Source organism: Anopheles bellator, chromosome 2, assembly GCF_943735745.2.
Source record: "Anopheles bellator chromosome 2, idAnoBellAS_SP24_06.2, whole genome shotgun sequence".
Classification (NCBI taxonomy): Eukaryota; Metazoa; Arthropoda; class Insecta; order Diptera; family Culicidae; genus Anopheles; species Anopheles bellator.
The window spans coordinates 39518386-39534131 of NC_071286.1; the positions used below are offsets into that span (position 1 = coordinate 39518386).

The following is a 15746-nucleotide window of genomic DNA, read 5'->3' on the forward strand; positions in this document are numbered from 1 at the left end:
ATTTGCCTGTCAATTTGTTGGTGCCATGATTGAGAGTCTTGTGTAAGACCGAACTGCAAATGTGCTGAGTCCCGGTCCGGAGCGACAGGTGTTCCGATCGGAACGCGGCCCACGAGTCGCGACAGTCTCTAGGAGAAGTAAGGCTGGGTACGTGTGTAGCACGGGTGATGCCTTCGGGTGAGGTCTTTCTCGCTCATGGTCGGCACTTTCGGTTTCAGCTCCGGTGCGATCGCGTTTCCCATGATCGACAAGCAGTCCATCGCCGGCGAACCCAGCTGGACCGGGTGTTGACTTTCCAGCGACATCCGGCGCGCCTGCTGATGCTGCTGTTGTTGGTGGCCGAAGTAAACGTTATTTCTGAAATTTCGAAAATGAAACAACACAATTAGACCACAGAATCCAACCAGACCGGGCACTCGGTTGTTTAATGAGAAACGCTTGAAATTGAAATTCGGTAGCAATTTTAAAACAACACCAGAAGAAGGGAAAGAGAAGATGTGCATGGACCGAAGATCGCCTAGAGGCTAGCAGGAAAGCGTTCATGATCGGTATGGTCTACGACTAGCGCTAGTGGTGCGGACAGATGTACATTTACCCATAGTCTTCTAGATGGTATGGTGGCTCAGGATGGTGCATGCGCTGCGAAGGATGCTGCTGTTGCGACACTAGTGAGGGTGATGATGAAGAGAGAAACTTCCCACCGCTCCCATTTTGCAATGTGGGGTGGAGTATTTGTGCTGAAGCCTGGGGAACGTTTACCGGACGCGATCGGTTCGATCGGAGACCGGCCGCTAGACCGCGCGAACTGAAATGATGCTGCTGCGCCTGCTGCGGATGCTGCTGAAGATGATGGCCCTCCTGTACCATCTGATGCTGGTGGGATAGCTCGTGGTAGTTATTCGCGATGGTACGGGTTGCCGAAGCAACGACACTACACTCCACCGTCTGCTCCGGCATGGTGGACAGTTCCGTGGTTCCCGTGGGCACCGCAATTCGGATGCAGCAAGAATGAAAGGAAGGCGTATGAGCAACAAATCCGAATGGAAAACGCATGTTCAAACAGAAAGTATGAAGCTACGATCAGTTTTGGCATATGGCGGCGAATGACAACTTCCACATTGTCGCTGCTTAAGTTACGGACGGAACTTACAAAAGCGAACACAGAGACTGTTAAAAACGAACCACATTTACTACGCTACAGCCGAAGCGAACGAAACCCCCCCAAACACTAAATCTAATGATGATGGAGCTTGGTGACTTTCGGAACGAATTCGTTATCCGAAACCACACAGCTTCCGATGAAAGCTGATCAAGGTTGTTTCAAAGAGGTGATGGATGCAGCCACAAGAAATCGCAACAAGGTTTGACGTTGGACACTTATGTTTAACGGGACAAAGGATCCATCCACAAATACGATGGATGATGTAATGAAATGAAAATGAATGAATATGGTCGAGCTTGGTCGGAAGGCGAAGGTACGTTACGGACACATTTCTAGGAAAGAAACATATTAAAACACGGAATGAATAGTAAGCACATCGGAAGAGGCGCCCAGCTGCCATGGCAACGTTTACAGACACACAAAGAACGGTCACAAGAACAAAACAGACACATAGCTACACAGCACGGTGCTAGATGCTAGATGAAGAAAGACCAATAGTTTACCTAACCACTCGGCCCGCTAAAGCCTGGGTCGTGCTCATTTCCGGAACTAGAGAAAAGAACACCTTAGCAGGAGCCAGCTCGCCAATTCTAATTTCGACCCCACTGACAAGGACCACAGTGACAAAAGGTTACACCGAAGCAATGCGCACATGCGCCAAGCGTCTCTGCCAGAACTAAGTGGTAACAAACTACGCGGCACTACTATCGGTTGTTAAAGGAGCCGGTACTCGCGACCACAGCAGCTCCCTGGTATGCTGGTCAACACAAAAATGTTGCCGCTCAACGACGCTTCGTCGTTGTGCGCGCCTGAGTCGCCGCCACTGCCGCTGATGCCATTACAACCGGTGGGCGTTCCGATACCTTGATAGCCTTCTTCGCCGTCGGTCTTGCCAAAACGTTGTGCGCTGGGCCAACATTTGGAAGACGATAGTCCTTGGCGGTGCTGCTGCCGCCACCGGCTCCTGTAGAAGAAGGTAACAAAAAAAAACACACGATAGGTAAGTGGTAACGCCCCTCTAGCGTGAGAAGTGATCAACGAGTCGTAACTTCCCAATAATTTGTTGTACATACTCTAACAAGACTTTAGGGACTTCTTTCAAAGGTTTGGCCTCAACGCGCACAACTTATTTCGTACTAATCATATTAGGTTGGCTGAACAGAAATCCATTATTTTATCAAGATAGATGGCTGTAGTGATCGATCATACAATTTCAAGTTTATCTCGTTCTAAGGTTGCATTTCACACTAAAGAATTTCTTTTTCTATTTTTAGTTTATTCCATTCAGTTGTCAGTTGCAGGATGTCACCAGTGGAAGTCAATAAAGAGAAAATTCGGTACATTTTACATTAATTGCAAGCAATTGCAATTTTGGTTTCGTCGACCCGGTTCAGTCAGTTTTGATGTTAAAGATGCACCCGGCGTCGATAAAATCACAGAAATAATCAATGTTGATTGGCAATGTTAGTAGTCGCCCAGGAGCGAAAGATGCAACATCTAACAATTTTAAACCGTTTGCGCAAAGCTGGATTTAGAAAAAAGCAAGATGTTTGGGTGCCACACCAATTACCACCAAAAAACAATAGATGATGGATCGAATTTCCATCTGCGCAAATTCGGATCAACTCACTTCTTGAACGAATTGTGACTGGGAATTAGAAATGGGTCACTGACGACAATACTGCGAGAAAACAATCCTGGTCGAAGCATGATTAAGCAGCTTAACCGGTGGTTAATCCAGGACTTGCAAAACTTCCATACTGATAAGAAATTAGGATCACGAAAAGATTGCGAAAATCGATTACTAGAGTTTTTCACCAATACGGTGAAATACCAATACCAATACCAAGACTATAAGACTATTCTATAACAGAGGCATTACGAAGCCTTTTAAATGGATTTCTTTTTAGCCAACCTAATTCCAACCGCGGATCATTGACGCTGTACCGGCATAGCGTGCCTACCTGTTCCGTCGGAACGTGTCAGACTGCGCTTGGGATTCAGCCCGACCGGTGGCGGAAGTGCCGCCGCTCGGGATGCGTTTCTGCTACCGCCACCCAGATAGCCGGCATCGCCATGCTCAAGAACGCCATAGTTTTCGCGACCTCGCGCTCCACCGTGACCATTCTCCATGTACTGCCGATGGCGTCCCGGCGCCTGTTGGTAGCCTGTGCTCGAGGTATCGTGTTGTAGATGGGTTGTGGTTGCCGCCGAACTGCTCATCAGCGATTTGCCTCCGCTACCACCGCCAGTAAGGGCATTGCTGGCCGTCGTTGTCGCTGTCGTCGAACTACCCTTCGGGAAGCTTAACCTCATTTCGACGTCGGGCGCCATTTCCGGATTGTAGTTACCCGCCACCGTCACCGTCCAGCCTAGCGGAATGGGGAAAAATCCAAGAAAAGATGGATATTAGTATGCAAAGTTGCAGCAACGTCTTCACTTGTTGTCTGGCCGGTATGTGTGACAAAGAAAAGCACACAAAGGACTGGTCGGACTGAAATGGTCAAGAGTGGGCGAAGCGGACTTCTAAGTGAGCGTTGGGGGTACCTTGGTTGGTGGCCGATTGCGTGATGCCATTGATGATGCTTGGTCCACCCGTTGTTATTGTGTCCGCTGATGGTACTACACCACCACCGGACCTACCGCCAGCAGCGGCGCTGGCATCGCCTAGCGCAAACCCTACCGTTTCGCTGCCGGTGAAGGTCTTGAGCGGACTGAGATCACTGCAACTTCCGCCGGCCACACCTTTCAGGGCCGTTGCCCTGTCCCGCCCGTGCTGCAGTTCCTCCTCATCGTCCTGCCGGTCGCTCGTTGTGCGGAGCGTCCCCTTACGCCACTTGTTGCCCCACTTGCTGGCGCTGACCATCTTCTGGATCGACAGCTGAGACAGGTTCCGCTCACTGTTGGTCTTCCAGCGGGCAGCGGCCGGCGGCACGTTCAACCCGCTGGCCTTCTTCAACGGGCTCGAGTTGGGACTGGTGTCCGGTGTGCTGCTCGCGCTACTGCTCGCCTCATCGTAGCTCTGCGAATCCGATCCACATCGATCATCCACCATCACGGCGGTAACGGAATGTATCATCGGCGGGATCACCGGAACCGGTACCGATGGCGCGGATGGTACCATCGCCCCCTTCTGGCAGCCGCCGTTCGTGGTGCGTGTTTTCGCTGCCTTTTGCTCCGTACCGAGCGGCAGACTGAGGCCGATCTGGCGCTCCTTTTCCTTCCGATTGCTCATCTCCTTGGCCGTCTTCGGGAGCAGCTTGAGCGGCGCCTTCAGCTCATTCTTGACCTCCTTCTGCACCGAGTGCACCACGGTTGAGGCGCGTACCAGATGGTTTGTGTGCTTCGGTCGGTTTAGCACGCCGCTACACACCGCTTCCGACTTTTTGCGCCCCAACTTCGGCGTCGACTTTTGGCCCGTGTCGGGCATGCTGGGCGTGATACCATTCGTGCCGGTCGATGAGGCGGTCTGAGTGGTGGAACTACCTGAAGCACCGGTTGGTGGCACCGGCGGTTGCGACCGTTTCGGCTTCTCGTTCGGCCTAACGCTGCCCCGTGTGCTGATTGTGTCGGAAGCTTTGGCTTTCGAGAGTTTCGTGTGCTCAGTCTTTTTGGTCGCTTCCGCCAATACACTTCCGCCATTGCTCTCCATCGACTTGGCGGTCGTCGAAGTGACCGTAGATCCCTTAAGGCTATCCGTCCGAGGCTCTCTGCTGGTTGAACGTTGGTGCGGCGGGTCCGCCGCCACCAGCGGCTTTCGCTTTTCGGGGAGCGTAATCTCCGGCAAGGAAGGCGTCGGCGTCAGCTCCGCAATCGGAGTCTGGGGAGAGGGCGGAACGGGTGAGGTCTGTATGTTGGGCGGCGTCGGTGGCGCCGGAAAGCTCTTGTGGGGTGATTGTGACTTCGCGTGACAGTAGAAACACGTTTCGGGCGCGATCCGAACGCTGCCGGTGCCGGTCGCCCGGTGCAGCTCGGGATTGCAGAAGCAGCACGAACTGCACGTTGTTTCGGAAGTTTTCGGTGGCTCCACACTGCTGCTGACCGTGGACCGAGCAGTGCGACCGGGCGTACGCAGGCTAGCCATAAGCTGCTGCTGGTGCTGGAGCTGGGCAGCTTCCAGTGAGTCGGCCGTCGACAGACCGTGCCGAAACGAGTCCGGACTTGGAGCGTGCTCAACGAGTGGCCCAAAGAGGTCCCCGGCGGCTCCGGCGTAGCTGTGATGGTTGTGATGGTGGTGATGCTGACTTCCCGCGGTCACCGGAGTCCGGTGGATGGACGTAGTTTCGTAGTACTCTATCTTCGACTGGATCACCTTACAGTCCGCCGTTTGGTACACGTGCCAGGCATTCTCCTCGCGTATCTGGTGATGGCAGGCCGGAGGCGAAGACGAACGGTGGAACGATCCTATGTCAGTTTCGGGACCACTATGACACTTGCTCTGCTGTTGCTCGCACAGCGGCCACTTTACCTCTTTGACCGAATCCGTGGCCGTGCCGTTCATCAAACCATGCCCCGAGGATCGGTGGCATGCTCCAATCGATGGCCGGTTTTCGACAACGGTGCCGGCCATTGGAGTGCCGCTGCCGAACAGCAGCTGCTGATGGTGATCGAGACCGGCACCGGTTCGCGTCAAGTGGTGGGCGGTACAGCAGTGCATCGGGGGTGACGGTTTCGTGTTGAGGCTGTCCGTCACGAACGACTCCGTGTCTGAACAATCGTCGTCGCCGGCATCGTCGCGTTCACCGACCGAAATACCATCACCAGACACCGGATTAGTACTAACATCGGGCAACCTGCTGCTGTTGCCAATAGACGGCCAGTTTGCCTGTGCCGGTGGCACACAGTTGCCGGTGGTGATTGTCTTCACTACGCATCTACCGACGTGCAGGTTTGTGTCCCGGCTACGGGACGGGTGTTGTTGCACTAATGCGCTGTACTGCACGATGTGGTCTGCTGAAAGATTGGGGCGTATTTACAGCGGTGCCGCCGTTGCTTTGCGACAGTAGCACTTGAATCTTTCGTTTTGTCGTTACGTCGACGACGAACGGAGCAGATTTCAACTGGAGCCTCGCCGACAGCGAAAACTATTTGCCAGTACATCGAGATTGCTTCTTCGAACTGTTTACGAACTGTTCGAAGTGGCATCAATTAGTACTGTTGTAAAGGATGCAAAGTGATTGCTCTAAATTTCCAGTTCAAATCCGTCGTTCGTCGTCCCAGTCGGATTGACGCATAAATTTAAAATCTCTCCGTCGGCGTACTGCGGTTTGTTGACTAGCTTTATTCGTCATTACCATTCGCACAACCAAACGTGCCAAACACACTAAAGTAAAATCGAATTCACTAAGCTCTAAATGGCGTAGATATTAACCAAACTAACTTTGCACACACGTCTCCTGTACACACATGCTAAGCATTCGCGCATTACTCCGCGTCGTCTACTACGATCTACTACGGGCTAATCGATCCTGCGTCGACAGTTAGAAGTGAGAGAAAGGAGTAGAAAAGAAAAAAACAAAGACTACTTTACTGATTGCGGAAAGGGCAGAACCGAACAAAAAGACACACACATTTGCCGCAAATTAACGCCATTAACGGGTGCCACACTGTGTTAAGGATAATCGCGGGAGATTCTACTCTCTCTCTCTCTCTCTCTATCTTTCTCGTAGAGACAAGCCGTGCAGATTATTGTTAACTTTCCGAAAGTGCATTAAAACGCTAAACAGTTGGGAAGCTACTGTGCCAGTACGATGTGGACAATGTAGCAAAACCGAAACAGCAACATGCCGGCGTGGTTAGCGAGTCGTGCAACGTACGAAAACAGCCCTGTGGAAAGGATAAAAGGTGTGTTAAAAAACAGAAACAAAACAAAAAATTTAAGTAATCAATCGAAACAAATCATAGAACAAAAGCAGCCCTTATCGGGTTATTTAAATATACTGCGACATTTTCGTCACACGCTTCACTTTGCTTCAGTGGTCCAGTCCAGAAAGCACGTAGCCCACGGCCAAACGATCGACCCCCCAAGGACTCGCGCGTTAACCTTTGGTGTCGAAGTTAATTGCGCTAAAGCAAACCATCGCCCGGTCCTCGGGTTAGCGTCTTCAGTGTTCGGACCTTTTTCGGGCACCCGGAGACCTTCGTTGCCTTTCTCCTTCAAGCCATTGATTTTTTTTGTTTGTTCTCTCTACAAGACCCTCGGACTGACTCACGAAAAGAAACGCAAAAAAACGGATAAAGTTGGTGAGGCATTCCTCGAAGGGTGGTATGTTTTAGATTATGTTGGCTTCCGCGACCCTCGACGGCTGTGTTGACCCCACTGAGCCTTGCCGAGTAAATCAAGGAGCAAACTTTTCCTTCACTACGCTGTTCCTTCCTAATGAGTCCGTTCGGCCACAGGTAAGAACAGGCGGGGTGACGAAGGAAACGGAAAATCCTGGAGCGTCTCGGGCAGGGCATCCATTCGAATGGATGTTTGTGCCCGGTGCCCAGCAGTTGCACGTCCTTTGCTGGCTTTGCATTACGGTGTCAAGGATACCACCGAACGGACGGACGGGTTTATGTGGCCCAAATTTGAAACCACAGAAAGCATAAACAAACACACAAACGAGCGAAGAGAAGTTCGATCGTTTCACGTTGCAATCCGAGTCTCAAAAATGTCACCCAACTGAGCGGTCACCCGTACCAACGACTACTGTTGGACCCTGGACTCACGCTAGACGAAGAAAAACCGGGCAAATGGATTGAACTCTGGTTAAGACTAGAAATTACAAACCCGTAAAAACTTTTAGCGATAGTTATTTCATGCACCCCTGTAACGCGTACATTGTGTCACATTTTTTTGGGGCCCGGGTGGTGGTCAAGGAATAAATTTCGGTCAACTGACAGCGAGGACCAAAACGACAAATGGAGTGTTTGCGTGTCCAGCTAGAGCTCAATGACGCGATAGTGCGAAGGACATTCTCCGAGCGAAGGAGCGCACAGTAAATGTGCGTCGTATACGCCATCGCCAGTCGCGATTGCTCCACAGACAGGAATTGCCACACAGAATGGAAAGGTATCCTTCGCGGCACTTACGGCATAACGAAATATTTATGAAGAAAAATTATGCATAATGATCGATCGGCTGCTGCTTAAACTAATTAGTCGGGGCCGATGGATCTTGGATTGATGTAAAGGGAGTACAGATAACAGTGACCTTTTGAACCGAAATTGAACTTGCCGCCTGAAGATACTGTCGTTACTGGATCAATCGGAACATCAATCACTAATCGCTCAGTCCATTCAAGCTAAAAAAGTGAAACACTTGCATTGACATGCTGGAACACAATAACCTGTGTCTATTATCCATGTCAGACCATATCATCCATTATTGTGCGTGAATTTCAAAAAATTGTTTAAGCTGTTTCCAATGATCCGATAATGCGGTATCTTACAATGCTTCACTTCCCAATCGAGGTCCCGGAGTTTTTGGTGAAACACTATAGGTAGATGTGTGTGGATTTGCGTTGTCCTGATGGAACACAACACCTTTTCTGTTGGTGGAATCTGGCCGTTTCTGGTCGATCGCTAGCTTCAAACTGTTGGACAGTAGAGAGCTAACTTGATCTGATCTGAACATCGTGCCGGTATCGGGAATCGAACCGATCGTTACCGACCGCTCTATCAAAGGGAGAAACTACAGCTACAGAAACTGTAGCAATCTTCGGATCAAATAATGGATTTCTTTTCAACCAACCAACCAATCCAGGCAGGTTGCCGGTGAATTGTGACTACCTTAGCTGGGCTTAATTACAATCCAGTGCCCGTTTCCAAACACACCGAACCAACAGAAGCCGTACTAGCGCCAACTAAATGTTTTGCACTCAGACCGATACGCTGTCCCAGGTTCAAACTGATGACATTCGCACAGAAATCGATGCAGCGCAGGCGGATAATCTACGCACGAGCCACAGAACGTGGAGTTGTCGTCGTTGTGCCCTAATCTCAGTGTCAGTATCAGTATGGCTACAGTTTTGACAATCGACAACTCTAGAGTCCGGCCACTTAGAAGCAACAACAAGAGCATAAAAACAAACCCCATACTTTAAAACAGTAACGGAAAACAATAAAGTAAACACGGGGAAAACAATAAAGAAAACACAAATAAGTTAGAATATAAAGAAGAAAGCCAAAAACAGAACAAGCAAACAGTCCATCAAAAACAACAAAACATGCCAACGGAACTGACAAGTTAAACTGGAAATATTTGCATGCAAGCAGAACACTCAAAGCCCGATACCGACCGAGACGGTCAGTCTCGATCGGTTCGGAAAACTTCCTAAGACTAAAGAGCCATGAAGAGCTGGTGTCGGATAAATACCTTCGTCTTCCTGCCCGTTGACCGGGGTGGCCATATCCTCGTGCTGGGTGCTGAACCCAATCCATCCCCGCTCCTCGATGACGTCGCTCTGGATCGCGGCCTTGCCGCGGCTGGTGGTGGTGGTGGTGTTTGCTCCGTGGGCATTGGCTGTGGCCGCTGGTCTGCGGGCCTGCGGGGCTTTGTGTGGACTTTTCGGACCCGGCACCCCAGCGGGGGCACCCTTCCGGGGCGAAGAGGCAGGCGATGGCGACGGTAGAGCAGGTTGCTTCGGTTGCGAGACTTGTTTGGAGGGACTCGGCACGGACAGTTTGGCGGGTGGACAGTTTGCCGGTGGCGCACTCGCTCCCAGTTCGTCCACGTTCAATATCTGGTAATTCTCGTCGAAGCTGACGCGCCGTGGTGAAGCGTGCGCTTTCTTGGAGCGGCCCACCGACGACGACGCCGACAGTTCCTCCGTCGACGAGCCGACCGACACACTGGACCGCTCCTCGGGGATCACCTCGAACTTCTGCTTGTACCGGCCGCTGGCGGTACGGCGAGGGGTTAGCGTGTTGGCGCTGCCAGCAGCCACCGCCGACGACGATGAGCTGGCCGTCGTGCACTTCTTCTTGGAACCCGCCCCAGCGGTAGCGGCCCCCGGCGAGCGTTTGGAGGATCGTCCGGAGGACTCGCGGAGATTTTCGGGCGTCTTCACGAACTTGATGCCCATCTCGTCCGGATTGGCGAGCGCCTCCAGCAGCAGGTCGGCAATCATTCGGTCCACCTTCGGGTTGATGCCCGCCAACGGGCTGCCGTCGCGCGACTGATTGCTGCGCCGGAAGTGCCCGAACCGGTACACCGGAACCGGGATACGCGAATGATGCCTGCTGGTGGCGGCGGCGCCGGACGAGGTTCCACCGTGGCGGCCGGCACTGCGTACGCGCACCACCGGCCGCACGGCGGGACGGGAGCGGGGCGCACTGTCCGCGCACTCGACAATCTCCAGGATCTCGATGTGCTTGTCGCCCTCCTGGATCTCCGTCTTCTGGTACACCCGCCGGGGGCCCCCCTCAATGTCGGGCGTTAGGTCCGCCTGCGGGTACAGCTGCATCTGCTGCACGTCCTTCAGCACCTGCTTCCGGCGCACCTCGGCCGCCGGGGTTCGGCCACCTCCTGGTCGACCCTTCGACGATGGGAGCGTGGAAGTCGCCGTCGTCGGCGCGGTGGTCGTCCCACCTGTCGACTTCCCTCCCGCCGGCCGCCGTTCGGTCGACGTTCCCCAAGGACTCTTGGCGGCCACCGCCGGTCGTCGGCCACTCGGTGCCGAACCGCCCCCACCACTGGCCGGGGTCTGTATCTGCATGTTGCCTTTGCCGTCGATCTTGTACGACTCCAGCATACCGAGCCCGGACCGCAGCCCGGCCGCCCCGTCGCTTGTGCGCTTTTTCGGCTTCATCGCCCGGAATGGGGTGACCCCTCCGCCGGCATCCGCCTCCCCGGACCGGGGGCCGCCGCCGAAAACGGTCTTCCGGCCAGCGGGCGACAGGTACTCCTTGCGGCTGATCGCCTTATCGATCGTGCTGATCACCTGGATGGCGGGCGCACCGTAGAAGCGCTTCTGCTCGATCATGCGCATCATCTTGCGCTGCTTCTTCAGGCTCTCCTGCTCCTGCTTCCACTTCATCAGCCGGCGCCGGTTGTTGAGCCGCTCCTTGATCCGGAGCGGCATCGTGTCGGCCACGACCAGCGTGCGCTCGTCGATCTGCTTCAGGCGCCCGCTGTCCTGGATCGGGACGAAGAACGCCTCGCCCTTCTCGTGCCGCGGCGACCGATCGGTCCCCGGGCTGGTCTGGGAGTCCGTTGTGGCCGTCGTGGGCGCCGCATCCTTTCGCTTGCGCGGGGCCGTGACAGGACCAGGCATCGGTTGAAACCCGTCCAGACTGTCCACGAGACTGTCGTCGTCGTCCGACTCGGACCCGGCCCCACCTCCACGCCCGTCCTCGTCCTCGGCCGACGTGGACGGTTGCACCTCCATCGACTCGGTGCGCGGCATGGCGGAGAACCGGGGCACCACCACGGACCTTGCCAGGGCGGCCAGCTCGCCACCGTACGTCGAGCCCGTCCCCACCTTACCGAGGACCTGGGGCTCCGGTTCCGACGCCACGTCCGTGTTGTCGGACGGGTCCGTCTCGAGTCCGTACGCCGGAAAATAGTACTTCCCGTTCAGGTCGATCTGATTGTCGCGCCCTTCGCGCTGCGTCAGGTAGAAGCCGTTGTCCTTCGAGCGGCGCTTCTGCCCACTCGGATGCCGATCATGCCGGACGACCGCCTCCAGTGCGTCCCCTTCCTTCTGTTTTCGCTGTCGATGCCGGTTTCCGGCTTCTCTCTCCTCGCGCTTGCCGCTCACGTTGTTGTTGCTGTTGTTGTTCGCCACATCTTCCGCGTTCTCCTTGTCCGCGGCCGGGGAGCAGGCCGCTTTTCGCTTGTCCGAAGGTGGCGAGTTGCAGACCACCCCACCGCCACCCCCGATATACTTGCCGGTCAGCTTTTGCTTCATCCCGGCAGCCGACGGTGTCGTGGCCCGGCCCATCCCAGGCTCGTCTGTTGCCGCCACCGCCGTGGCCTCGTTGTTGTTCTGCCGATCCGGATCAGGACCGCTGTCTGGGGTGGGCTCCACCGCCGCCTCGCTCGGGTTGCTCGGTTCCAAGTTCTCCAACAACAGACTCGCGATGTACTGGTCCAGCTCCCCTCCGTTGACCGCGTGGGGTGCGTGGCCCCCGGGTTCCGGTTCCTCCCGCCCGGTGGAAGGTTCCCCTTCGCTTCCCGCGCCCTCGCTGGCGCCCGTATCACTGTCCGAGGAGTTCGAGAGGGCACTGAGCGCACCGACACTACTGTCGTCGTCGTCCTCCTCCTCCTCCTCGTCGTCACTGCGCACCGCCCGCTGGCCTACACCTCCGGCTGCCTCCGTTCCAGTCGGCCCTGCTCCTGCAGAGCCACCATCAGCCGGAGCACGTTCTCCAGAATGATCGCCAGCACCAGGACGACCAGCGCCGAGACGAGCAGTTTGCCCACCAACCGCACCGTCCGGCCCGCCATCCCCATCGCACCCGGAAGCCTGCAGCCGTTCCTGGCGCAGGAACTCGCTCAGTTCACTCTCGGCCCTCGCCGGTCGGACCTCGCGGAACGATTGCGATGCGACCGACGAGACGGAGCTGCTGGCCGACAGATCGTCCGGTGCGTCGGCCTCGTCGTCGAGCTCGATCACCACACTACTGCCACCGCTGCTTCCGAGCGTCGGACCGGGAACGGTGCCCGATACCACGGCCTGCTGCTGCTGCTGCTGCGATTCGCCGAGATCGGCCGCCTGCGAGGAACACATCCGGCGCGCTCGCCGCCGCCGTCGGTCATCGACCGTCGGATCGATGCCGTCGGTCGTTCCGTCTTCTTCACCACCGTTGTTCGCGTCACGAGCACACTGAGAGACCGTCCGGTCCGCGGCGTATCCACCGAGGTACTGACGCTCGAGCTGGGCACACTCCCGACACGAGGTCGTGCCCGGCGTCGTGTTCCCGCTCGTGACACCCGTCCCGCAATCGCGAGCGGCTGCGCTGCTGGCGTTGCTGCTGGTGCTAGTGCTACCGCCACTGCTCGATGGCCGCCGAACGCCGCCGCCCGACCCTGCGTCGCCTTCCGGTGGCGTCGCGGGCACCATGCTCTCCACGCTGTAGATACGGCGCGGTGCGCGGCGCAACGGTGGCGACCAGCTACCCGAGCGCTCGTAGCGCCGCAACTCGCGGCTCCACATCCGCCGCAGGAGCGTCGTTTTCCGCATCGAAAAGTCACCGCCGCTGCCGCCATCACGAAACGCGAATCCACCACCAATACCGCCTCCCGAAGCCAGAACGTGCTGGTGACCACAGCCAATACCAACGAGCGCCGCACTACCAACACCAGCCACGGCGGCAGTGGGGGCACCCCCACACGCAACCAGACCGTTGACGCTAGAGCTACTACCCGTGAGAGAGTTATTGTTGATACATCGCAAACTACCTCCGGTGCCGGTGGCCACCGCCCGGCTCGACCCGAGCCCATTGCACAGGGACGACCCGCCGCACGCAGCAGGACCCGCCTGCGGTCGCGGCTGCGGGTGTTTGAGTGAGGCCGTCAGGTTCGGGTCCGAACCGCCCGTCGTCCCGGCGATGAGTGCCGTCCCGACCCACTCGTGCGAGGTCGTTCCGGTCGCCGCGATGCCACTCTCGACGCTGCTACTTCGCGTGCCCGGCTCCGTGCGGCTCAGCGCCGACGTCCCCAGCGCTGCCCGTCGCATTCCCGGCGACTTCCGGTAGCCTACCAATCGAAGGGCGGCGGTCGGGCTCCGGCCAACGCGCACCGCGCCCAGCAGGACGTTCTTGTTGACCACATCGATCACGTTGTGGTTGGTGTCGTGCAGCAGCAGCGGCTCGTCGCCGGATTTCTGCTGCGCCAGCGTGTGTCTGCGAAAAAACAGGTAGACATTAGAGACAGCGATCGGATTTCGCATCGCAACCCCATCCGGTTCCGGATCGTATCGCTGTGCTGGCGAGTTAAAAGTTTAGTTCGGATCGGACCTTGGGTTAAGATTCGGATTCTCCAGAGGGCGAGTTGGATCGATAGGGACCAACGGCGCTTGGTCCTTCGCCGACCAAAGAATCCGACCACCAGGCAACCTTCAGTGGGTCGTCCAATTAAAGATTCCCATCGCCACCGAGAAGGCGCACTTTGGGGAGGCGCCCAAAATTAGGCTACGGCAACCGTGGTTGCGAATCGGGCGAGTGACCTCGCGACTAAACCCCAACCAGCCTGCGTTCGGGGAGGGTTCGTGAGGGTCACCTTCCAACCACTGGAGCTTAACAGGCTGTTATTGCGACTTTGCCTCCTTTATCGGTAAAGGACTGAGCAGAGAGTCGCTGGTCCCTGCGCTGCGTCCGTTTCCAAGTTTCCACGCATTGCTGCCGGACTTGACGGATGGTTGCTCCTCTTTTTTCCAGAGTTTTTCCGATGCTCTTGTGGAATACCCGTACGGATTGGACATTAAACACCAATTTGTTTAAAAATTAAAGACGGGTTTTATCGCTATTTGGTAGCCAATTAGCAAATACAGCACTTGTACTGCCTCTCCGTTATCGATTTCGGGAGTACTTCAAAGTAGCTCGGTGTTCAGCAGCGCGTTGAATATTTCAGCGGTCCACAACCGAGAAGCAACATGCAGAAGTGGCTCAATCGGACACCCATCGGCTGACCTTGACAGAGCAGCGGCCATCGGAGTGACCTTCTATTCGGACGAAACCGGTCACGACCAAAACATTACCATCGACGGAACGAGGATGGGTATGGGATTCGTGCGGTGGTTGGCACCGCCGCACCAAAAATGAACGACGGCCATCAATGATTGAATCACCTGCCCTATATGCAGGCCTGACCAAGAGACACCCCGGCCGCGTGGTCTGACGCGTGATGGGCCGATCTATAAATTTACCGAGCCGGCTGCAGCCTGTTGTTTCAAAACGCTGGCTAATGAAATCAAATGCGATAAAAGTGCTTTCGTCCGACCATACACCATGGTCTGGTCTGGACAAGCAGCTAAGACCCTGAGGGCTGAAAGGTACAAAGTGTTGGCAGCAGAAGCACCGGCGTTCGGCATTTCTTTTTTTTTCGCCATTGCGTAGCCATTACCGCTCGGTATCGATTTTCCGACCCGCTGTCTGGAGTGTGACGTCAGCACGCCCGCTAATACAACGATTCCAGGACTTTGAATTTTCCTCTCTTTTCCACGCCCGAAAGGGGCTCGCCATGGCGAAACTTTGTTTTCCCACGATGGTCAGTCGCTAAACCACCAAGGAATCAGCCAGGGCTTAACAGAGCGAAAGAGTGAGAAAGGTTGAAGGAGCTGACGACCAACCCATCCACTTTAGATGAAAGATAAACGAAGGAACGAACAGACGTCCAGCGCAAATTGTTGGACGAACAGCCATTATTCTATCCAATCAAAAGTTTGAGCTTTGCCTGAGAGTTATCGTTTCGAGTGTTTTGCGTTGGACTTAAAGAATAGTTGTCAGGAAAGATGGCGTCGCCGTTGCAACGGTTGCAAATAGGGAACTATTCGTTCTTAGCCTTTTTGCACAATGTTCCAGGCTCGGTAAACAGATGGATTCGCATTAGCGGCGCTTGGCACCCGCGTGTAGTGTTTAATAACTTTTGATCTTT

At 55.2% G+C, this 15746-nt stretch overlaps 1 protein-coding gene across 1 annotated transcript in view; it reads right to left on the bottom strand.

The window, feature by feature from the left end:
• Window positions 1-26: 26 nt before the first annotated feature.
• Window positions 27-15746, bottom strand: part of LOC131207510 (uncharacterized) — a 36042-nt gene continuing 20322 nt past the window's right edge. Inside the window, exons 5-12 of the mRNA XM_058200125.1 lie at window positions 9525-13996; window positions 6901-6988; window positions 3841-6036; window positions 3710-3801; window positions 3127-3534; window positions 2026-2126; window positions 596-945; window positions 27-357 (exon numbers count right to left, since the gene is read on the bottom strand). Coding sequence (XP_058056108.1) covers window positions 129-357; window positions 596-945; window positions 2026-2126; window positions 3127-3534; window positions 3710-3801; window positions 3841-6036; window positions 6901-6988; window positions 9525-13996 — 7936 coding nt within the window. The 3' untranslated portion in view covers window positions 27-128. The remainder of the gene's footprint in view (window positions 358-595; window positions 946-2025; window positions 2127-3126; window positions 3535-3709; window positions 3802-3840; window positions 6037-6900; window positions 6989-9524; window positions 13997-15746) is intronic.